At 33.1% G+C, this 25,573-nt stretch overlaps 1 protein-coding gene across 1 annotated transcript in view; it reads right to left on the bottom strand.

Moving 5' to 3' along the window:
* LOC123662453 overlaps window positions 1-25,367 on the bottom strand; it is a 34,753-nt gene extending 9,386 nt beyond the window's left edge. The window contains exons 1-35 of the mRNA XM_045597296.1: window positions 25,362-25,367; window positions 23,943-24,144; window positions 23,369-23,452; window positions 22,658-22,890; window positions 21,107-21,320; window positions 20,144-20,239; window positions 19,737-19,966; window positions 19,204-19,420; window positions 18,700-18,798; window positions 18,167-18,396; window positions 16,096-16,309; window positions 14,959-15,051; window positions 14,142-14,371; window positions 13,359-13,566; window positions 13,082-13,177; window positions 12,393-12,622; window positions 12,062-12,278; window positions 11,708-11,803; window positions 11,220-11,449; window positions 10,713-10,926; window positions 10,394-10,519; window positions 10,054-10,283; window positions 9,738-9,945; window positions 8,431-8,526; window positions 7,798-8,027; window positions 7,276-7,492; window positions 6,741-6,836; window positions 6,134-6,363; window positions 5,627-5,840; window positions 5,307-5,399; window positions 4,967-5,196; window positions 4,633-4,846; window positions 3,916-4,011; window positions 2,644-2,870; window positions 1,938-2,154 (exon numbers count right to left, since the gene is read on the bottom strand). Coding sequence (XP_045453252.1) covers window positions 1,938-2,154; window positions 2,644-2,870; window positions 3,916-4,011; window positions 4,633-4,846; window positions 4,967-5,196; window positions 5,307-5,399; window positions 5,627-5,840; window positions 6,134-6,363; window positions 6,741-6,836; window positions 7,276-7,492; window positions 7,798-8,027; window positions 8,431-8,526; window positions 9,738-9,945; window positions 10,054-10,283; window positions 10,394-10,519; window positions 10,713-10,926; window positions 11,220-11,449; window positions 11,708-11,803; window positions 12,062-12,278; window positions 12,393-12,622; window positions 13,082-13,177; window positions 13,359-13,566; window positions 14,142-14,371; window positions 14,959-15,051; window positions 16,096-16,309; window positions 18,167-18,396; window positions 18,700-18,798; window positions 19,204-19,420; window positions 19,737-19,966; window positions 20,144-20,239; window positions 21,107-21,320; window positions 22,658-22,890; window positions 23,369-23,452; window positions 23,943-24,144; window positions 25,362-25,367 — 6,163 coding nt within the window. The remainder of the gene's footprint in view (window positions 1-1,937; window positions 2,155-2,643; window positions 2,871-3,915; window positions 4,012-4,632; window positions 4,847-4,966; window positions 5,197-5,306; window positions 5,400-5,626; window positions 5,841-6,133; window positions 6,364-6,740; window positions 6,837-7,275; window positions 7,493-7,797; window positions 8,028-8,430; window positions 8,527-9,737; window positions 9,946-10,053; window positions 10,284-10,393; window positions 10,520-10,712; window positions 10,927-11,219; window positions 11,450-11,707; window positions 11,804-12,061; window positions 12,279-12,392; window positions 12,623-13,081; window positions 13,178-13,358; window positions 13,567-14,141; window positions 14,372-14,958; window positions 15,052-16,095; window positions 16,310-18,166; window positions 18,397-18,699; window positions 18,799-19,203; window positions 19,421-19,736; window positions 19,967-20,143; window positions 20,240-21,106; window positions 21,321-22,657; window positions 22,891-23,368; window positions 23,453-23,942; window positions 24,145-25,361) is intronic.
* Window positions 25,368-25,573: the final 206 nt, after the last annotated feature.

Here is a 25,573-nt window from a genome sequence, read left to right as displayed (position 1 = left end):
GTGAGACACACTGTTGCCGCGCTACTATCTTCTTTTATCGTCAATTTTTTGTTTTTCGTTTTTTTTATTACTCACATATTGTATTAGACTTAAGACTTTGATTGTAATGCCTGCCTCGGACATTATATGTATATGCATATGTTGTGTGTGTTAGGAACAGTGTGTTTTACAAATAAAGTTATTATTATTACAAATAAAGTTATTATTATTAAATATCGTAGACAATTTTGTAGTGAATTTTACAAATCTTTCATCAAAAAGAGCGTTGTTTAATTGCAAATACCATGATATAGTCTGCTGGGATCTGGTACGAATAGCGGTTGTCGAATATAATATAGCCTTTTTTTACGTGGGGAAAATCCATCATGGATTGACCACCCTCTAGCGCGGGGGTGCCAGAGGGTTATGTCAGACTCCTACTGACAAAAAAAACCACCACGTGTGAGCAGTCGTCCGCCTGGGTAGGGCGAGGTGGGGTCGCGCTAGCTTTCGCCATTTCGCCCCGGGAATATAATATAGCCTAACCAAGCATTATACAGCCAAAACTTTCGCGACTTATTATTTAAATATCTTATAACATACACCCACGGTCGTCTGTTCCTATGGTAAGCGACTTAATGCTTGTAGTAGTACATATCGAGGGGTGAAAGGCAGAACGGTTTAAGCGACATTTTGTGAACTTTACATGAGAGCCATTCAAAGTTTAAAATTTCAGAAAAAAAATCATTAAAAAAAAACTATTGTAGCTATTCTATGGGAGATATTTTTAAATAAAGAAAGTTAAAAATTTCTAACTTTTGGTGACATCAATAAATTAATTAGAGCTACAGATAAGAAAATAATGGTCGCTTAATACAAAAGCGGTTTTAAAAAGGTAAAGGCAAAACGGTTTAAGTGACAATCATATCGTTTCTTCGTAGCTGCCAAATAAGTTTAAGCGCATTATCTGAAACTTTTTAATGTAAAGCAAAAAGTTTTATGCGACATAGTATAGAAATATTAACTGCAAGCTATTTGAGTTATCTTACACCTGCGATAATTTTGACTGAAAGGAAAAATAGTTCAACTGACCCTTACTCTAAAATATTAAATGTTTTATATCTCAATTTTTGTCATCAATATTAAAAATTGGTAGTTAAACCTAAGTTGAAAAGGAGATTTGTGTCATTTGTATACACCTTAAGTCCTATTTGGGGTTTTTAAAAATAAATAATATTCTCTTATTTACTCTGTTTTTATTGAGTTTTATCACATTAGTTAAATCAGTCTTATAGGAACTATGAATAATTATCAAACAATAATGATTATCAAACAACCTCTGTGAACAGAGTTCTAATAAAAATGGTAGATTAAAAATGTTTTAAACGACGTCTGTAGATATATAAAGAAAAGGAAAATTGTTTGTAGCGTCACTCTGGGTGGAAATCAGTTGCAGGCTAAATAGTTTAATCGATATTCCTCATAGAATTTAGATGCAGGCAAAATGTTTGAAGTGAAGTCACACCGTGTAAGTAATGGCAGCACACGGTATAATCAGTGGAAGGCTAAATGTTTGAACCAACATTGGACTGTAAATTTGGGTTAGTAAAAATAGCTTATCAAGGATGGGTATAACGATGTCAGGTTTAAGTCCGTCATCGAAAAAAAATATATAAATTAATGTCGGATAATGCACTGGCCCTTAGAATTGAATCCTAAAATAGCGTTGTCTCAAGCGCCAAAAAAGTGCTCCGATTTAGACGCTACTTGGCTCAATCGACGCAGAAAAATGCGCTGATTCTGAATATATACATATCTCAATATCACCCAAAATGTCGCTTGAACCTTTTTGCCTTTCACCCCTCGATATAAATTATTTTAATTCATTAAACTGAAGGATTTTTCTAGTTTAGATATAACACTTGTAAGTTTTAGGTTACAAATTATTTTATACTTACGATTAGTTCCAGCGATGGGGAATGTTACGGTAAGTTTTGCTTGACCATCGTCAGTTGCAAGTACCGCGGAGCCTTCAATGGTGTCAAGTTGCTGACCAACAACCTGAGTATTAAAGACGTCGACGCCGGTTGTACTCGACGTATAAGTGGCGGTTGGGCAAGTACCATCTTGGAATTGGACCGGATAGCTTTCAATATCGTACCATGTTCCTAGGTACTAAAAAAATTAATAATAAATAATAATAAATACTCTTTATTGCACACCACCAAGAAACATTACAACAAAAGTGATACATGAAAAGAAAGATGTACAAAGGCGGTCTTATCGCTAAGAGCCATTTCTTCCAGATAACCTTTGGGCATAGGACATAGCGAAGAAAAAGAGAAGCGGTAGGGAAGTGTACAAACAGTTGATAAAGAATTGGCATATAGTTAACCAGCAGTATGATATTAACAGAAGTAAATATACATATACACATACATATACACTCAAAATTCATTTCTTATTTAGTTCATGATCATTTAGTAGTGATGATGATAGTAATTTTAAAACAGAAGCTTCAACATACTTATTTTTTAAAGATATGTATATGTTGCTGGCGACTGTCGTTCTAGTTTCAATAATAAGGATATTTAGAAAATAAATAATTAGAATAAAAAAATAAAAACAGTAGAATGATAGTAGTATTAAAACATTTATACATACCGCTTGAGCATTAAAATTGGTGACCACAGTAATATTTTCATCACACTGTCCTCTGAAAACGAGCGGGTTTCCATCAGCGACTGGGTAGTAGAAACAGGCGTTGTCAGAATGATCAATATTTATGTAATAACGTTGATCTAAAACATTGATTCCGCTCATCACTTGATTGATTCGTGTATTAGCAGCGGCTGTTAACTCTCTCGTTCGACTAAGTTTCCAAGTCCAAACTGAAAATAATGACGGTACTGTTAATAAAAAGTCGCTATCAACGAGCTTTCAAAAATATTAAAATCTACACGTTTTTGATTATTATTAGTTTTTATATATAACTAGGTCGGCAAACAAGCGAACGGTTCACTTGATGGTAAGAGATTACCGTTGCTTATAGACGATTGACCCAATCCCAAAGCCCCCCCAGGAGCTCTGGTCACCTTGCTCACAGGAACACAACATTGCTTCAAAACAGTATTATTTAGATGTGATCTTCTGTAAGGTCGAGGTAACTACCCCAGTCGGGCTGCCCCGTATTTTGAGCAGGAAATTTTCTGCTGTGCCTCACCTTAGTTCAATATCACTTATCATCTCACATATAATCTCAGTGATATTTTAGAAACTAGCCTTAGTCGTATAGGTAACTCTTTAAGCTTTCAAGTTTAGCTATTATTACTGATTTAATACGGATATAAAACATGTATTTCATGATTCTTTCATTCATCTTTGCAGGAAAAGAGGTTTCAAGGAATTCCCCTATTTGATCAATTAGATGATAAATGTCTATAAATAATAAAAATGTCAGCTACTGTTTGTGAAAACGAAGGTTAAGGCAACAATAAAGTCTACCAATCATTCAAATATCCCAAATTAACAGACATGAAGTTACGAGGCGCGCTTAGGTAACTGTAGACATCATTTCACATCACTTCAGCCTATTGCAGTTCACTGCTGAACATAGGCCTCCACAAGTTCGCGCCAAAAATGGCTTGAACTCATGTGTGTTGCCCATAGTCATCACAGTGGACAGGCGGGTTGATGACCGCAGGGCTGGCTTTGTCGCACCGAAGACGACTCAGTTTGAACTGTGTATTTCAAAGCCAGCAATTTGATGATTATTCCGCCATCGGCCGGCTTTATAAGTTCCAAGGTGGTAATGGAACTGTGTTATACCTTAGTCGCCTCTTACGACACCCACGGGAAGAGAGGGGGTGGCTATATTCTTTTAAAATATACAAATAATTTATACTAAGTTTTTATAGAAAATACAATGCCGATTACCTCTACGTTGCAGATTGCTAATGTTAAGACAGCTGTACACAAGAGCGAAGGATGTGTAGTCCGTATCAAGGATCCAGTAATCGGACGGTGCAGGTGCTGGAATTTGTTAAACACTTTAGATAGTATATTGCATGTACTAAATATACATTATAACGTTGTATTTTTTAATTAATCATTCTACTATAGTTCCGAGGTTTCGAGTTTGAAATTGATTTAATAAGCAGATTCAAAACTAGCTAGGACTTTATATTTATTCGTGTTACTTGATTAATATTGTCATATTTATTTATTTATTTTTTTATTATATACACAAACCACTATTAAACCAATGTTATACAACGATTGGCTATTCTTAAGTTTATCTATACAAATAAATAAAACTGGAGTGTCTGTTTGTAATAATAAAATAACCGCTTTTTACTAAATGCATATCGATCTATACACGGCACATATACCAAAATAACATTTTTTATAGTTTTGTGTCCGTCTGTCTGTCTGTTCCGGCTAATCTATGAAACAGCTGGACCGATTTTTACAGGAGTTTCGCTGGCAGATAGCAGTACTTTAAGCTACTTTTATTTTGGAAATTTATTTATTTTATTGTTATTTAAAAGATTAACTAGAATTCTATAATTAGAGCAATCAATAGTCCTCATTATCTTTTGCATGTTATTACATTAATTAAAAATGAAAAAAAAAAAAAAATGTTTAACTTACCATTAGGGAAATTGACTAATAATTTTGCACTGCCATCAGTTGTAGCTAAAGTTGCGGTACCATTGATAGTATCAAGAGTCTGATTGATAACTTGAGTATTGTATACATCCACAATACCGTTTGAGTTGAGGGTGTACAAGGCATCACTACAAGTACTTTGAAGACTTTGGAATTCGGATGGATAGGTTTCGATCATACGCCAGCGTCCTGTGTACTTAAAATTTAAAACAATTTATTACAACGCTTAAGAGAGTCACGTGTTTATTGTAATAATTACTTTACTATGATTTGTTGATGGCAAATTATTGCTAAAGTAAAATTTTGTAAAACTTACGTCTTGTGGTCTGAAATTCTGAACAACTGGAATATTTGGATCACATTGACCATTAAATATAATAGGTTCGCCTGGGTTTAAGTTTGGTAAAAAGAAACAGGCATCATCTGATTGATCAATATCTTCATAGTATGTGTTGTTTAGAACATCGATCTGATCAATTCTAGTATTGATGGCAGTGTTCGCGGCTGGCGACAAGGTCTGTGTCCTACTTAATTTCCAGCTGTAAACTGAAATTTAAATGCGATTAGTATAATAATTATTTTGCATCAGTATGGAGAATGAGTTCTTCTAGTTAGATGAAATGTGTAGCATATATTAGTTATTGTTTTTTTGTTACCTGATCTAAATGTTTCATTTATGTTAACGCAGCTGTAGGCCAGAGCGAAGTCGTTGTAGTTTGTTTCCAGAACCCAAAACGGTATGTCGATGTCTACAAAAAATGTTATTCCATTATTTTGTTCGACTGGTATACAGTCGTAAAATTAATAAGAAAAAGTTAAATATATAGAAAAATAAAACAGAAAAATCTAAATGTACAAAATATATTATAAAAGTCTCCACTACATTTTTGTATCGTTATTTGCATAGACCTTGGAAAAATATGAACAGACCAAAGTAATTGTATCTAAAATACGAAAATATTTGAGCTGAAGGTACCTGTTCCTGTGAGACTGATAACCAACTTTCCGCTGGTATCCTGAGTTGAATTAAACCTCACTACACTATTGGTGGTGCTGAGATTTTGTGCAGTGACACTAGAAGAGACAAGATTCAAAGTGTTGGCGCTGCCAGCGGTGTACGTGTGGTTTATGCATTGACCGGTTTGCTGTTCCTTTGGATAGGCTTGTATTTCGTACCAAGTGCCCGCGAACTGAAAACAATAATCTTTTACAAAGTAGTACTAGAAATGAACTGTGTTTAATATAACGTTCAGTAGTAAATAATCACTTCATCCTAATAAACTGTGTTATAGCCCGTTGTGATAATCTAAGCAGATGATAGTTTCCAAAAATTTGAGACAAGAATCGTTTATAATTTGTTCAGATTGTGCATTAAACCAACAAATTTAGAAGATTATCTCGGCTGTCTTTATTTTCATTTAATTTTATCTTATTCGAGACATATTATGATGATCGTAATTACGTGTAGGTAAGTGTTACTCACAGAACTTAAATTGAAATTGGGCACAGCTTGTATGTTCTGATCGCACTGTCCAGGGAATACTACTGGAAGCCCTGGTTCAGGTTCCGGGTAGTAGAAACAGCCCTCGACACTTTGGTCGTTGTTGGTATAATATTGGTCATTCAGCACCGGTATGGTGTTGACAACATTGTTGATTGCTGTAACCGCGGCTGGCGTCAACTGTTTCGTCCTGCTTAGCTTCCACGACCAGACTGAAAGTATTTATACATTCGGTAGCGATAAAGAACACAAACTATTCGTTTCCTTTAATATAAACCAACTTCAAAAAAAGAGGGAGATTTTTATTTGGACTGCCATGTGGTCCAAATAAGTAAGTGCTTGTCATGTGGTCTCTTTTAAATTTAATTGCGATTTGATGAGTAATTTTTGATTTATCTCTAATACTGCGTATTTCGTTGTTTATTTATTTGACTACCTACGTTGTATTACTTGTACACACTATAAATATACTTGTAAGAGTTATTTTTTATTTAAAATGTACTATTTAGATGAAACTAAAATAAACCTTAAGTGATTGCAATGATATTTTCAAAGAAATATTGACTTAAAGTTTAGTAAATATCAGTACCTCTTTGATGTTCCTCGTCCACATTTATGCAAGTATACACGAGGGAGTAATTTGTATAATCCGTGGCAAGGACCCAGTATGGCGTTTCAACGGTCACTACAAAAAATATGGTAAAATGGAATTGTGTTTGTAACAAATTTTATTTGAAGCATGAGACTTGATATAATATTAGTCTAATTAATTTTAATGTGTAAAGTTATCGCAATTTAGTGAAAAAACATTCAGAATTAACAATACTACAAATCAAAATAGGACTTATACTATTATATCATGTAATATTATGATACACACGATTTTATTAGCAAACGCATTAAAAACAACAGATCGGCAAAAAAATGTGACGTAAGCTACATCAGCTCTTTAGTCAAAAATCAAACAATAAAAGTAAATCAAATGTGATCAAATTATATGGGATACGTCTGTTTAAATAATTATTTAGTTTAAGTTTCCAATTATTTCAAACATACAATTAGCGTAACAATGAAAGAAACGCGATGATATTAATGAAAAGAATAATATTAAAAGTGAAACTTACGATTGGTCCCTACCACAGGGAAAGTCACATTGAGCTTAGCTATGTTAGCTGGACCTGTTAATATCGCTGTTCCGTGAATAGTATCAAGAGTCTCATTGATGACTTGAGTATTGTAAACGTCTACCACTCCATCACGGAGGCTATAAAAAGCTTTATTGCATGTGCCCGGTTGGAATTCAGATGGATAAGACTCGATATTGTACCATAAGTCCAAGTACTAAAAACAAAAAGAAAAAAAAACAAATATTAAAATTAAATTTAATCGTAAGTACTTAATGGAGCAGATTAGATTTTGTTTGGAAGACTTTTACGTAGATGGTGGCCATCACAGCGAGGCAATATGAGTCATGAGCATTAAGCAATCTGCCTTACAGGAAACATTGTGAGAGAATTATGTGTCAGGACAATACCTTCACCATTATCTATTAACAAATGTTGTATGTAGGCTTTCTCATCAGGCTGTTCCATATGTGATACATATGAGTTTAAAAAATGTTAAGATATATGCGAGAATATACTTACGGCTGCAGGGTTAAAGGTGGTCACTACTGGTATATTTTCATCACATTGTCCGCGGAATGTCACAGGTCTCGTGGGATCGGGAGTTGGAAGATAGAAGCAAGCTTGGTCAGTCTGATTGATAGGTGAGTAGTAACGATCATTCAGCACATTAATGCTATTAACTGTTTGGTTTATTCTCTGAGTTGCATTCGGTGTCAATTCAGGCGTTCGACTTAGTTTCCAACTTGTAACTGAAATAAATAATATTCATAGCTACGTTATGGATATATTAAGTTATCTATGGATATTTAAATTTATGGGGACGGATATATCGATAGATATTTTTCAATATTTAACACACAAAATTCTAAACAAAATGAAAATTAATATTAGTAGGTACATATGTACAGGAAAGACTAAGATGCGTGGTATAATTTGTGCTGTGAATTACAAAACCATTAGGGCATTGTAAATAGTAATTTTGGTATTATTATTTTGCTTGTAGAACTTCACGCTCTTTTCAAGTAGCAGCTTCTATGATTATATCAAAGATAAAACAGATTTAAGGAATACAAAAAATTTAACTTTACGGTCCGTTCATTTGATTTCCTTTGAATGAGCATTAATGAGCAAAACCTGAAAAGTATGACTTACCTCTACGTCTATTGTTAGGTAAGTTTCTGCAGCTGTATACTAAAGCGAACGAGGTATAATCTGTGTCGAGCACCCAGTACGGAGCTGGTTCTGTCGCTAAAACATAAATTATTTTATTTAATACTTCAACCTTATTCTGATATCTGGTAATGTGACAAGAAAAGGGATAATTTAAAAAATTGTACCGTTTTCATTTTTATGGTACTTTCCAAATTATATATGATGACCGGTCGGGACAAGATCTTTGATAATGAATGTTATATTAGTTTATTTAAAGTGTCATAAGACTTAAAATTGACGCAGTTTCTGCTGTTGCATAATTGTAATGATTGTGCGAGATGTTTGCTCGCACAAGTAGAGTAGTAAGATTTCAAGTATTTTTTTTTTATAATGTTAGTAAAGACAAATTATCATTTGTTTCATGCAAATGAACAATTGTCATCACACAAATACAGGGGTTTAGGCTTCGAATATGGTTTTGTCCCATTCGGTGTCGAGACCCTTGGTCCGTGGGGTCCTAGCGCTATAAGAAATAGCAAAAAGGTTATTCGACGTCACAGGAGACCGAAGAGCTGGCAGCTACTTCGGACAAAGAATTAGTCTAGCTATTCAAAGGGGGAACGCTGCCAGTATCTTCGGAACATTGCCTAGACGGACCCCTTTTAATAATTTTAACTGAGGTAGGGCACAGCAGGAATTTCCTGCTCAAAATTTGGAGCAGCCCGACTGGGGTAGTACCTCGACCTTAGAGAAGATCACAGCTAAATAATACTGCTTTCAAGCAGTATTATTTAGCTGTGATTTTGTGTTTCTGTTGGTGAGTAAGGTGACCAGAGCTTCTGGGGGGATTGGGGATTGGGTCGGCAACGCGCTTGCGATGCTTCTGGTGTTGCAGGCATCTATAAGCTACGGTAATCGCTTACTATCAGGTGAGCCGTACGCTTGTTTGCCGACCTAGTGACATAAAAAAATATTTTTTAGTTACTATATATATATATATATATATATATATATATATATATATATATATATATGCTTGAGGTTTTTTTTAGTTTAATGTAATTTATCTTATTATAACTACGATTTTTTATAGTATAAGTCATAAATAATAATATTCGAATTGTTAATAAAATATAATACTCTCATCTCGCGTTCGTCGATGTACGAAAGTTTAAGTGCACATCGAAGTCTTCCAATCATGATATGCATAAAGTAATCCAATAAGAGATTAATATGTTATATTATTATCAGTTAAATACGGTATACACTTTGGTTATTATATTTTAAATGTCAAACACAATACTTACAGTTGGGGAAAGTTACTAAAAATTTGCCGCTCCCATCATTAGTAGCTGGGGCAGCAGAGCCAGAGGCAGTAGTTAACTGTTGGTCTAAAACTTGCGTATTGAAGACATCGACTAAGCCTTGAGAATTTATATTATAGTTGGCTTGGCTACATGTTCCAGTCTGAGATGCTTGTGGGTAGCTTTGGATCAAACGCCATCTTCCCATGTACTAAAATACATTTTTAAATTAAATTGAGATACTGATTATTACTATTACTTGATAATTCATACGATAATGAATAGTTTGTGACATTTTAACAAATTCAGTACTACTTACTGCTGAGATATTAAAGTTCTGTACTACAGGAATGGTTTCATCGCATTGACCGACAAATTCAACCGGCTCGTTGTCTGTCGGTTCAGGAAGATAAAAGCAAGCATTATCTGATTGATCAATATCTTCATAGTATGTGTTGTTTAGAACATCGATCTGATCAATTCTAGTATTGATGGCAGTGTTCGCGGCTGGCGACAAGGTCTGTGTCCTACTTAATTTCCAGCTGTAAACTGAAATTTAAATGCGATTAGTATAATAATTATTTTGCATCAGTATGGAGAATGAGTTCTTCTAGTTAGATGAAATGTGTAGCATATATTAGTTATTGTTTTTTTGTTACCTGATCTAAATGTTTCATTTATGTTAACGCAGCTGTAGGCCAGAGCGAAGTCGTTGTAGTTTGTTTCCAGAACCCAAAACGGTATGTCGATGTCTACAAAAAATGTTATTCCATTATTTTGTTCGACTGGTATACAGTCGTAAAATTAATAAGAAAAAGTTAAATATATAGAAAAATAAAACAGAAAAATCTCCATGTACAAAATATATTATAAAAGTCTCCACTACATTTTGTATCGTTATTTGCATAGATATTGGAAAAATATGAACGGATCAATGTCATTGTACCTAAAATACGAAAATATTTAAGCGGAAGGTACCTGTTCCTGTGAGACTGATAACCAACTTTCCGCTGGTATCCTGAGTTGAATTAAATCTCACTACACTATTGGTGGTGTTGAGATTTTGCGCAGTGACACTAGAAGAGACAAGATTCAAAGTGTTGGCGCTGCCGGCGGTGTACGTGTGGTTTATGCATTGACCGGTTTGCTGTTCCTTTGGATAGGCTTGTATTTCATACCAAGTGCCCGCGAACTGAAAACAATAATCTCTTACAAAGTAGAACTAGAAATAAACTATGTTTAATATAACGTTCAGTAGTAAATAATCACTTCATCGTAATAAACTGTGTAATAGCCCGTTGTGATTATCTAAGCAGATGATAGTTTCCAAAAATTTGAGACAAAAATCGTTTATAATTTGTTCAGATTGCGCTTTAAACCAATAAATTTAGAGGAATATGTCTATTGTCTTTGTTTTCATATGCTTTTATATTATTAGCGACATATTATGATGATCGTAATTACGTGTAGGTAAGTGTTACTCACAGAACTTAAATTGAAATTGGGCACAGCTTGTATGTTCTGATCGCACTGTCCAGGGAATACTACTGGAAGCCCTGGTTCAGGTTCCGGGTAGTAGAAACAGCCTTCGACACTTTGGTCGTTGTTGGTATAATATTGGTCATTCAGCACCGGTATGGTGTTGACAACATTATTGATTGCTGTGACCGCGGCTGGCGTCAACTGTTTCGTCCTGCTTAGCTTCCATGACCAGACTGAAAGTATTTATACATTCGGTAACGATAAAGAACACAAACTATTCGTTTCATTTATTAGTAGTAAGTATTACATGTTCGTTGACAGTGAAGAAGAAATAATTTTCACTTTCATTATTTTAAAATTAAATTAAAGTTCTAAAAGACGTTGTTATTGCTTTAAGCGATTTTTAAAATGTAAGGAATTACATTGATTTTAAGTATGTCAAATAGCATATTTCGATGAATATTGTGATTAAAGTTATCTAATTTTAGTACCTCTAAAGTTTTCCGAGTCGATGTTGCTGCAAGTATACACGAGGGAGTAATTTGTATAATCCGTGGCAAGGACCCAGTATGGCGTTTCAATTGTCACTACAAAAGAGTAAAAATTATGTTTAATGTCAATCAATACTTTTTATTATAATGATGTATCATCATAACAATTGTACAAGAAAAATTATATTTCTATTAGAATTACTAGATAAGAAGTAAAAATGTGACACTAGTTTAAATTCGCTACAAATCAAGTAATTAGCACACTGTTCATTTTTTGCTTTTTATTGCAGAAATCGAAAATCCAGGAAAGTATTGCGAGTATAGTAACGTAATTATTAAATTAGAGTAACTTACGATTGGTCCCTACGACAGGGAAAGTTACGTCGAGCTTAGCTACGTTAGCTGCTTCCGATAATCTTGCTACTCCGTGAATAGTGTCAAGAGTCTCGTTAATGACTTGAGTATTGTAAACATCTACCACATCACCACGGAGGGTGTACAATGCATTGTTACAAGTGCCTGATTGAAATTCCGATGGATAAGATTCGATGTTGTACCATAAGCCCAAGTACTGAAACAAACAAACAATTTTGCTGCCATCAAATAGAATAAGATCGTAACAATATAAAAAAAAAGTGTTTCAATATTTCTAAAGAGAATTACTAATAGGCGATTGAGAACTTACATCTGCAGCATTGAAATCATTGACAACATTGATGGTAGGATCGCACTGACCACGGAAAACGACCGGTCTATTAGGTTCAGGAGTCGGAAAGTAGAAACAGCCGGGGTCTGACTGATCTAGTAGCTGGTAGTAGCGGTTGTTCAGAACCTCAATACCGTTAATAATGTTATTCATATTCTCAATCGCAGTTGGTGTTAAATTCCTTGTACGACTCAATTTCCAGCTCCACACTAAAAATTTAAATAATACTTTTATTAAATTTTGCTGTCGTAATTTATTTGATATTACAATAATTTCACACACAAAACATGTTCACCAAGCTTACACCAAAACTTTAAATAGTGTGTGTGAATTATCACCAGCATCTTACATGAGTAACGCCCTATTAAAAATATGCTTGGTATTTGCATATAATATGGAATACATAACTTTTTATTAAGCTGTGTATTTCTTTATAAAAAAGTTATGGCGAAATTCATAGCTGTCTTCTTCGCTTCAAAATGTTCATATATAACGAGTATAATACACGACCGATTTCTTATAAAATTAATTTAATTTATGTGTTTTTATTAAGTTGGTTTTGTGATATTGTAAGTAACACATGATAATTTGTTTTATTTTTATTTTATTTAAGGTTTACCATTTTAAGGATTTTTATTCGAACATATGGAACTATAAAACTAGAATACCTCTTCGTCGTTCGGCGTCCACATTCACACAGCTATAAACCAATGAGTACGATGTGTAATCCGTATCCAAGATATAGTAATCAATCTCTGTGCTTGCTAAAATTGATAAACAAATCAATGTTAAGACTACCTGTTATTTGAAAATAAGATATAAAATATTAATTTTTTTAAACATAATATTTAAACCGAGATGGAACTGTCAGTCATTGTGAAGGGCAAGTTTCAACAAAGTCATTTTAAATTTTAATACACAAAAACGTGAATCTGTTTAAAATACCTGATGGGAATGTAACACGAAGTATTCCGCGGCTATCGTTGCTAGCCAGAACTGCAGAACCAATTTCTGTTAGCAAGGTCTGGTTAATTACTTGAGTATTAACCACTTCCACAGAGCCATCTGATTGAAGGTTATATGTAGCTTCTATACAAGTTCCATTTTGAAACTCACTGGCATAGCTTTCGATTAAACGCCAGTTCCCAAGGTACTATGAAAGAAATTTTTAATATGATAAAGGGACTTGTTTAGAACTGCATAGTGTTTCTCCTACATGGGGAAAAAGGGCTATGCTCAGCATTGGAATATTACATGACTTACATGCTGAAGCGAAGTTTATGAAATTAATTTTTATTTTGACTGGTAAGTTTTTAAAATACACGCAGTATTGTTTATTTTTCAAAAGTTTGCGAACAGGTGATATAATAATATTACAAATTGATATATCGAAATTATGAGTGCAATGTGCTCATCCAGTTGAAAGCAACCAAGGCTAGTAGTATGAATATTCACTTTAAATGAGGTGTTCAGGAAAAGTGAAAAAACTGTTTGTTGTTTTACAATTAATTCCAGTTCAGAAACCTAGATTATATCTAATATTTCTGTACAATTACAATTAAGGCCTATTTTAGTTACCAGTACTTTTTACATTGTACAAACATTACACTGTACAAAAGGCGGGTTTAATGCCAAAAGCATCCTTTAATACTCAAAAGTAATAGCAATAGTTAATGACAACAATTTATATATATATATATATATATATATATATATATATGTACTTACATCGGCCGCTCTAAAGTTTTGAACAACTGTAATATTTGGATCACATTGACCGCTTAATATCACGGGCTGGCCCGGTGGTATTTCTGGTAAGAAGAAGCAGGCGGAGGTGGATTGATCAACATCATCATAGTATTTTTGCTCCAAAACAGTGACTTCAGACATTACATTGTTTATTTCAGTGCTTGACTGTAGCGATAATTGCCTTGTTCTGCTGAGTTTCCAACTGTAAACTAAAATAACAAAACATTTCTTTAAATATCTATAAACCGACTGGTGTAATAGTTTCATTGTCATCTATAAATTCTAGTAACATCAGAGGAGATTATACACTAAGGTAGGGGACAGCAGGAAATTTGCTGCCCAAAATATGGAGCAGCCCGACTGGGGTAGTACCTCGACCTTACAGAAAACCATAGCTAAACGATACTGTTTTCAAGCAGTATTCTATTCTTGTTGGTGAGTAAGGTGACCAGACCTTCTTGGGATGGATATTGCGCTTGCGATGGTTCTGTTGTTGCAGGCGTCTATAAGCTACGGTAATCGCTTACCATCAAGTGAGCCGTACGCTTGTTTACCGACGTAATCATTTAAAAAATTAAAAAGGAGCCACAACTGTCTGATTGACGGCATCTTTGGTTTGAGAAAAAAAAAAAAACGTATAAAATATAATATATCCATAAGCCTTCCTCAGTAAATAAATTATCCAACAGATTTTTTTTTAAATTTAAACTAGTAGTTCCTGAGATTAGGGCGTAACAAATACAGCTTTACAATATACTATAAGTATTTGATATTAGTATAAATATTATTATCTTACTCATTTGGAAGTCATTGCCGTCGTTGACGCAGCTGTATGCCAATGCGTAATTTGTGTAGTCGGTGGCCAAAATCCAGTAAGGAATTGTAATATCTAAAATAATTTTACAAATTAAAATTACACTATTCATTTAATATTTTTTTTTTAATGTTTATTTAAAGAACAAGGCTTCGTCTGCAAACATTTAACTCCTTGAATACAAAACGGCTACATTCAAAAAAAAAAAAAAAAAAAAGAATGAAAATTAATTTATTAGTAAAAATTTTACCTTAAGCTATGATGTTTTATAGTGTAGCAAAGACATCAGTCATTTTACCGCTAAATATAACCAAATTACAAAAGAAGCACTTTTGTAATTTACAAAAGAAGCACTTTTGAGATTTGGTGATTATTTTCGGTGCAAAACAGTCATTTTGTCAGTTTCTACCTAAGTCTAAATCAAATTTCAGTTAAAAGGGCCACATTCCGACATACAACCGTTATAGTTATGAAAATATATAAAAGAAGGAAAACGTTTTTGGATAAAACTCAGTCACAACAGGATTAGAAGGGCCTTTCAAAAAACTTACTATTTTCAAAAAAAAAAAACAGAATTAATGTACCATTCTAGTTATATACACATCTATACAAATAAATAAAATTGGAGTGTCTGTTTGTAATATTAAAATAACCGCTTTTTACTAAATGCATATGGATGTATAAACGATACATATACCAAAATGTCATTTTTTACAATGTTTGTCTGTTTGTCTGTCTGATTATTCCGGCTAATCTCTGAAACGGCTGAACCGATTTTAATTGGACTTTCATTGGCAGATAGCTCATATAGTAAGGATGTAACTTAATCTATTTTTATTTTAAAAATTTATTTGGGCACAGCTAGTTATATATATTACCCTGAAAAAAATATATAAATACATCGTGTTTTGGTCGTCCTGTAAGAAACACGTTTTATCGATTGTAGCCTTTTTGTATTCAAGGAGCGAATTGTAAGGCATATTGAGATATTTTTAAAATTATTGAATTTTTCTTTTACATGTACATGTACTTCTACATGTACATGTACTTTCTTTTACAGTAACTCTACGTAAAACTCTACGTTAATATTGATACTACAGAAAAAAAACATAAACCGACCTGTATTTCCGCTTCTAATGGTAATAGTCATTCTAGCATTACTATCATTGGAGTCAAGGGATGCTACGCTGTTAGTGACTTCTAAAAATTGGTCTGACACGCTAGATGTTACGAGATTGAAGGTTCCGCTATTGACAGTGAACTCATGTGAGATACACTGGCCTGGCTGCTGTTCTTTCGGATAAGCTTCGATTTCATACCATGTACCGGCGAACTAGAAACGACACACATGGGTACTTTACAACTCAAGGATTAGATTATTACTCCTCTACTGTTTCTCGAATTATCAAAAAGCTTAAACCTATATAACCTTACCCTTATTATACTTTTAGTAAAAAAGTCTAAAATAATAATAATTTTTATGTATGTTACCTCAGAACTTTTTACTGAGTGGACTGATTTCAATGGTTTTTTTTAAATCAAATGATGGTGTTGTTCCATTTAAATTTAATCGAGATCTGACAACTTTTTGAGTTATATCTAATGATGCGTATTTACTTGACTATTTTTTCGCTGACCTACAGTGTATTTATACCGTATAACTTTTTACTGGGTGTACCGATTGGTGTCATCCGACGAATACTTTTTGAGTAATCTTTAATAACGCGTATTTATTTTACTATTTTTTCATTTTCCTACGTTGCATTTTTTTCGTTTGCGAAGTAAAATTTCCGAAAGTTATTTTGTGAGCAATATTTAGGTTACAGAGCCCGATAATAATAAATCGGTCTGTCTGTAATCATATTATAAAACAAAGTCGCTTCTAAGCATACAAACAAAACTACGCAACGGATTTTGATGCAGTTTTCGTTAGTAAATAAGTGATTCCAGAGAAATGTTTATAGGTATAATAAATGCATCATATAGTAGAGGAACACTGATAGTTTTAGATGTTTCTAATGTGATGTCGTAAAAACACATTTGTCTGCGCTTACGTTGCAAATATTTATTTTATATTTAGTACCAGCATGGCACCCCTGTAAAGCTGGGGCGGGTCGCTAGTATTCTAATATGTTAATTTGAAATTACAAATTATGAGCTATTAATAAAATTTGCTAGGCAAAGAATTTTTTTCGCTTTCGAGAAGAATGAGGCTAACTGTACTATCTAGCTTAAATTCTCTTTAGTTCAAGAATGAAGAAGAGTATAAAAATAGCGTTTAAAATAAAATTAATTCGTTCTTAATCCGTTAATAATCATTTTATTTTGTCATCAAATAATGTCTTAAATCGTATTCTTCATTCCACTGTATTATCCATTTTGATCGAGATATTATTTTTAGATATTAAATTATTTTGAAATTATTTTTTAATTGTTTTTAAATTATTATTATTTGGTATTGTAATTTTATATATTACATACCTGTTTAATTTATTAGAATGCGTATAACATCGGTCGAAGAAAAAGTATTTTCGTATTTTCTAGTAAAAAGTAATCTCAATCAATAAAGTCATTGGTCGTTTTGTTTGTAACTGCTGAAAACCATCGATTCAAATTTCGACAGTCAACAGCTGATGATACTTAAGCAAGACAAAAGGTGACATCAACAGAAAAGGTGTGGTCTTTCATCAGGACAACGGCCGACCACATATGTCTTTAGCGACTTAACAAAAATTGAGAGAGCCTGACTGGGAAGTCCTCATAAATATATGGTGGCATATAGCCCCAATCTTGCACTCTCAGATTTCCTTTTGTTTCGGTCTCTTCAGAATTCTTTAGGTAGTGAAAAGGTAACATAAAGAGGGGACAGTCAAAGTAATTGTCGCGGATTTTTAATGAGAAGTCCCAAAATTTCTACAGCAACGGAATCTTGTCACTACGATAGATACGAGATGGCGTCAGTTTATAGATAAGTAGTTTTGAAAAAAAAAAATTGTAATACCTTTCCTTGAATTTCTATTTAAAATACGATAAATTTTTTTCTTCGAAATTAATTAATATAATTAAGATAACGCTTAGTTTTTACGATCTTTTATGTATGATTACAACTGTCGATTGTCAGCGTCTGCTTATTGATGTTAAATAAATAAATAAATGAAATACACTTTAAAACTAGAAAGATTTTCCTTACCTGGCTCAAACTGAAATTTGTAGTAACTGGTATAGTGTTGTCACACTGTCCAGGGAACCTTACTGGGACACCTGGTTCCGGGTCAGGGTAGTAGAAGCAACCTTCTCTGCTTTGGTTATTTATTTCGAAATATCTTTGATCCAAGACTGGTATTCTCGATATAATATTATTAATAGCTGCTGTGCCAGCATCAGGCATTTGTTTGGTCCTGCTAAGTTTCCAACTAAAAACTGTCGTTTACAAAACAAAAAATCAATTAGTACATATGTGTTTAGGAATACATTTATATAATATCCAGGTGTATTGTTTTATTTCAGCCCAAAGACGGGCAGCAGCGTCTTCGGTGTGACAAAGCCAGCACTGCGGTCACCAACCCGCCTGCGCAGCGTGGTGACTAAGGGCAAAACACATGAGTACACGCCATTTTTGGCGTGAACTTGTGGAGGCTTATGTCCAGCAGTGGACGGTATTAGGCTGAAGTGATGATGATAATGATGTATTATTTTATTTATCGTGAATCTTATTTACATTACCTCGTCTTTCATCATCGTTGATGTTTTCACAACTGTAGACCAGGGAATATGATTCGTAATCAGTGTCCAGCACCCAGTAATTGGTCTGCACTGTCAGTGCTGTGAAGAAAAAAATTGGTAGTAGTTATGTAATCGTAAATATTATTTGTGGATTTTTGTTTACGTGTATTATTTGATTTATATCATTTCATAAAGTATAAAGTGAGCCCATTTTAATGGAGTAAGTAACAAAAACTTAGTAGGTTTTCTTCAGAATAGTCGAAATAAAGATGTTAAGAATGATTTTCAGGTGCTTTTTCCCTTATAATTTGGATAAAAAAAATAAAGAGAAATCAAAAAATCAAAAAGATATCAGATTCGTTTAAGAAATTCTAATTTTTAACTTTAGCAAAAAAAAACTTTTTAATTTTATTATCCTAGAAAGTTCGTTTTAAGGTTGACTAGAGGAAAATTGTTCTAGCATTAATTTTGTATGTGCAAAAAAAGAAATAATAAGGTACTTACACGTATTGGTAAGATCAGGGAAAACAACTAAAAGCCTAGCGCTTCCGTCAGTGGAAACAACTGACGCATTTCCTCTGATTGTATCTAGTCTTTGGTTGATGACTTGAGTGTTGTAAACGGTGACAAGGTTACCACTCGCTTCATAAAGTGCATTGTTGCAAGTACCCGGTTGGAAATTGGAAGGATAGGATTCGATGTTGTGCCAGAGACCTAAGTACTGTAAGGAAAAGTTACATATTTATTGCAGGAATTGTTTTAAATAGTGCATTTAATGTACAGCTTAAAACTAGCTCCAAGATTCGCCCTTTAAACTGGCAAAATTGATTAAATATAGAGTTTTATGGTGCAGAAATGGGTTCAAGATTTGTGTTGTGTCTCTTTATTAATTAAAAAAAAATTAAAACAGAAGAAAAGCCGTATTATCGTTACAATAATAAAAAAATGTAAGAATTTTACACCCACACTTGTAAGGGAATTAATTTCAATGTGACCGAATTAGAAGTATTTTATGACAAATGTTTATGTACACATACCCTCGTAGCGTTAAACGAAGGCATAGCTGGAATATTAGGATCGCATTGACCTCTGAACACAACGGGTGTATTCGGTGCTGGTTCAGGATAGTAGAAGCAGGCCTCATCACTTTGATTAGACTGAATGAAGAATCGGTTGTTCAGATCTAGATTTGATCTTATAACACTATCAACGGCTGCCTCAGCTTGCGAGTTGAGTTGCTTAGTGCGGCTCAGAATCCAGCTGTTTACTGTAACAATAAAATAATGTTATTGAAAAATAAAATGACGCTTTATAAAATTACAATTGTTTATACAGTTATTTATGTATATGTATATTTTTAAATGAAATTTTAAATGACTTTTGGGAAACGATTTGTTTATATTTATGTTTTTTTTTTTGCACAATATTATCAATTCCAACATACCTCTTCTTTGATTGTTTTCAAGATTTACGCAAGTGTATGAAATGGCGTAGTTTGTGTAATCAGTGGCTAATATCCATAGCGAGCTTGGCACATTTACTGAAAAAAAAGTATACATGAGTAACTTAAAAAATGTTGATCCATTCGTTCATATTTACGATTTGTACTATTTTTATAAGTATTGACGTTTTATGCCCTTCTACAATAGGCACCCTAAAAATATCTTCATAAAATTACAGTGTGCAAAAGAGAATGACTACTTTATTATGATTCTAAATGTATTGTATAAATTATAAAAATATAAACTTAAAGCTTAAAAAACGGATGCAGTGTATATTGCAGTGACTTTTTTATTAAATTTTATAATAATTTAATAATAGTTTTATATTACGTGTTTTGAAATGAAAACATTCGATTTGTAATACATTAACGGTAGAAATAATTTATTTGCCCGTTGAATGTAACTCGGTACTTACATAAAAAATATTACATCTGAAAATACTTATACTATACTTTGTACTATCAATGATGTCGAATTGATAATGTAACAGAGACAAATAATACGATTTTTTATTATGTAACTTGTTTTTCTACCTACAAAAAGTATTTATTGTAAATTTATCGTGCGAAGAGACGTATGCATACGCAAATAATTATATTAAGATTTCAGAATTTTGAGTTTGGGCTTTATGAAATTTTCCAGTCGTTTCTCGCATAAAAAGGAATACTTATTTATATAACTTTTATTCAATACTTTATTAATTATACTAAATCCCAGTTGGAAACCAGGTTGAAGGTATTTAAGTATTATGTATATAAACAAGAATCCTTTAATCTTAACCATAACATTGTAAAATAACAATATTTCTAGGCGTTTATATTTTTTGTTATGTATTTTCGTAACTCAATGTTTTTTATTATCTTAGAGGCTCCGTGTAAGCTTTTCATTTTAATAATATTGCTTACCTCCGGGCAGTACTTCCAAAGTAACTAGAAGTCTTGCACTGCTGTCATTACTGGCGAGCGTGGCGCTTCCTGATACGGTTGACAATGTTTGGTTCACGACTTCGCTGTTGGTAACTGCCACGCTTGTGCCTGACAGAGAGTATTGTGCTCTGTTACAGGTGCCAAGTTGGTTCACGGTATAGTAACTTGCAATTTGATGCCATGTACCTACAAACTGAAATACAAAATAGACAGTGAGATTCTCATGTTTTCTGGAACTTTCTTTTTGTGTAAATATTTTTATGCATTATGTTAAAATGCGGTAATTTGTCAAATCGATACGAATAGAAGTGGTAGACATAGGTCATGCAGCGATTGAATGTACAAAACTTTGATAGCTCGTGACGTCGTGATTAAAAGAGCTTTGAACTAGTGTTTTCAACAGCTTCATTTATATTCGAATTGTGACGGAAAGTATTTGCCAACAAAGTACTCATAAGCAATACGTAGCTCTGGACATTGCATGTGATACTTTTTGACAATAAATAAATAATAACACTTAATTTACGTATGATGCAAATGTCCATTAAAGATCATTAGATCTGCACTGTTTTGTGTTGTAAACGTTACGCAGAGAAATGATAATTCTTCTATTAAGAGGAAGGATTGGAGTTAATTTTTACGTAGTTTTTACTACTGCTTGGTCGAAGTATTTATGACGAAAACTCCCTTAATATTCATAAGATGTAAAATAAATACTCATGGGCATAGATTTCGGCTATTTACTGTCTGATAAGATATATTCGACTACCTCGGTTATTGTGTGAATTTATTTTGGAACAAGAAAGAAACAACTGGGACATTAACTGGAGCTTCCATTACACCAAAATTTACATCATTATTTTCAATAAATTAGTTATCGATTCTGAAACTTCGTTACCATCGATTTAATCAAATTATTAGGTATAGTTATCTTATCATCATCGCAGATATAATAAACAGTTTTGATAAACTGATAATGGAACCTACGTAAGAAGGAATTAATCGACCAAAAACTGTCGCTATCGTCGAAAACTCTATTCTTGTTCGTGCGTGTTACAATCTTTTATTTGACATTCAAAACTAAACAAAATATTTAAGCGGAATACAATTTAACTGTTAACAAGACTGAACTCATCTATATAAATAAAAATGAATCACTAATCCTATTCCTAACCGTAAAACCCGAGTACCACTGGAAAATTTCTACTAAATTTTTTCCAGTTTTTTTTTTAACTATGTAGATGGCATGAATGTAATAAAAAAAATAAATACATGCACTTACGGAAAAGAAATTGAAAAAAAATCTCAGAGAAAATAAAGTTTCAAGTAACGTAACAATTGTTTAAATTGCATGAATTTATACTTTCTCAAAAAGGCCAATATTTGTCGGATTAGCCAGTTAGTAATAATATTCAGTAGGGTAGTTACCTCTGTATCAGTTGAGACTTCATTGTGTCCTTAACAAATTAAGTGAATGTGAGTTCACAACTGGAAGTCATCGAAGGAAAGTGTTCTAAACTAATTTCTTACCCCAGAAACATTGAAGTTTTGGACAACTGGCATATCTTCGTCACACTGTCCAGGTAGTACGATGGGCTGTCCAGACGGAATTTCTGGTAGCGTTCTACATGCGAGCTCTGAATGGTCGATAGTGCTGAGGTCGTTTAAAGTGACATCAAAGAGCCTAATCAGGGTTTGGTTAATTAGGGCTTCCATCATCACTGTAGGAAGATTGCTAGTTCTTCCAAGCACCCATAGATAAACTAGAAGATTAAAATACATACACATACATATATTAATAAAGATTTTAAGTCTAGTATATGAATATAGTTAGATGCATTTAAGCTTCCACAAATGTAAATAAAAACCAACTAATTTCAGTAATTATTTAGTAAAGGTTTTATAATCTGATATACATCCGACATAGTGTGTCTGATATATTGCCAAAATATGTTTAATAATTCGGGCTGTTTCTTGCAAAATAAGGCTTTTTGAAGTTATACTTCTCTTGCCGTGTTAGAGAAAAATGATGAGAATAAATTTTTACGAGGCGCGCGCACACTGTCACAAAAAAAACCGCACCCTGAATTTAGCTAGCGAATGAAGTATAGCTTCTTACGTGCGTACAAGTACACACATACTTTTTTATTATATTGTTCATTACAAATCAGACAAATAAAAAAGGGCAAATTGTGATGACAAGATACAAGTGTATTGCGGAAAAAAACTCATTACGCTTACCGTTACTTTGGTTTCCTTCATTTTCACAGGAATATCCGATTGCATAGTTTGAATAATCCGTCATAATAATCGAAAAGTCTGAGGCTAAAACATTTAAAAAAAATATTTTCATAAAAAAGTAAGTCATATTAAATATATAGGAATAAGTTTATGTATGTATATATATAACTATCTGTGTCGGCGACTTCGTCCGCGTTGAATTTAACAAAAAAGTTATTGTTCCGTAAGCAAAGTTATGAAATAAATAAATTTCTAAGATAAAAGTAGCTTATGTTACTCATTATTACATAAGCCAGTGAATGTCCCATGAAATCGGTCCAGCCGTTTCAGAGATCAGCCGGAACAAACAGACAGACAAACAAAAATTGTAAAAAAATGTTATTTTGTTATATGTACCGTGTATATGGATGTATATCCATATAGATTTAGTCAGTCAGTTCAGACTAATAGATTATAATTTAAACTTATAGATTTAGTAAAAGCGGTTATTTTAATATTATAAACAGATACTCCTATTTTATTTCTTTGTATAGATATTGACGATATTTTACTCTTTTAAACTGCAACTACTTACTCTGTGAGTTAACCGTAACAGTAAATCTCGCTGAGCCGGATTGGTGAACTGCATTTCCACTCGCTTCTTCAAGGAAATTTTGATTGACACCTCTAATGTTCAAATTTGTCACATTATTTCCTTCTATAAAGTCGATAGTCGCACAGTCTGCGCTAAATGTTGGATTTCTTGTTCTTCTGTTAACGAACCATTGTCCAAGAAACTGAAATATAATTATATATATAATAAAATATATGGTGAAGTTTTTTTTCCATTTCGATTTTAAATGATTTAATATGAAATTAATTTTTCGTTTTTGTAGTAAGTTTACAAAGTATTAAAAAGTCCTCCCTTGATGGTTGCTGTAAAACTCCTCCCGTGTTTTGGGAAAGTTGCTGTATAATAAGTGAAATTGGCGTAAACATTAGACAACAATATACAAAGTAGTATAATAATAAACATGTCGGCACTTGCCTACTTGCCTTGCCACTAAAATTGCCTACGACAGGCAATTAACAAGAGAATTATAAACAACAGATGCACCGATCACGCCACCTAGCACATCGTTCGATAGTCACATACCCTCACTCATTCTATTTTTCGAATTATTCTAACGTGTATAAAAAGACCGGTACAACCTCGTTGTATCCTGCTAGTAGTTTAACCTAGACTCTTTCAATAATTAATTTGTGCAAACGAATCAATTGTTAGATATTATATTACGATCTATGATTTGGCTAGGCGGGGCGGGCAACTCGAGCAGTGAAGGTGATCGTTGACGTACTCTCAAAGAGGGCCTCCTTAAACCTACACCTAGGTCGCAAGTCCTGGGAACTGCTCTGAGCTTCTCCCTCTGCCACACGATAGACCCGGCACCCGCACGGTGAATCCATGGAATGCTAGGAAGTTAGTCTCCGCCCCGTTAACTAATAACTATCTGTTGTTACCTTACTTTGTAATTAACCAGTCTGACCTCATTCCTACATATATAAAAATAGCCAATAGTCTTGTTTGTCATTAAATCCTAAATTAAAGCCTATTTTCGAGTAAGATAACAAAATAAACTCATCTTTTATGATATCTTTAAAAAAAAAAAACAACTACTGTGTAATTTAATATTTATCCATGAACATAATAATTGACAATTATAAAAAGATTTGAAAATTTTAATATTTTGTCGCCTCCAGGCCGACTCGTTATCCGTCCATTATAAGTCTTTTTTGCAAATTCATAATGTAAGCATATCAATTTTTATGGCCTTTTATCCGATTATGTTAGTAGGTTTATCTTATTTATGTGTTATATGAGTATACATTTGTATCTTATCGGCGAATAAATTTTGTATTTTGGTTATACCATCATATACGGGCGAGGTCCTTATCGTTCGGGCTTTAGTGTTCTTCATGAATTAACTGATACATAAATCATGTCATTATTTACTCGCATTTTTATTTACGATACTAAAACAATTCTTAATGTTAAGAATAAATAGCTTACACGGTTGCTGTCTATTCACTATATAACGTATTACTCGATAATGGCTCGACCAATTCGGCTAATTTTATTTTTTGTATGTTCCTTAAAGTCCATGGAAGGTTTTAATAAAAAAAAAATGTGAATAAAAAAAAAATACTATTAACTATTGACAGAAC

Source organism: Melitaea cinxia, chromosome 18 (assembly GCF_905220565.1).
Source record: "Melitaea cinxia chromosome 18, ilMelCinx1.1, whole genome shotgun sequence".
NCBI classification, from domain to species: domain Eukaryota; kingdom Metazoa; phylum Arthropoda; class Insecta; order Lepidoptera; family Nymphalidae; genus Melitaea; species Melitaea cinxia.
The sequence above is the reverse complement of the archived record's forward strand: the minus strand, read 5'-3'. Positions and strand labels throughout refer to the sequence as shown.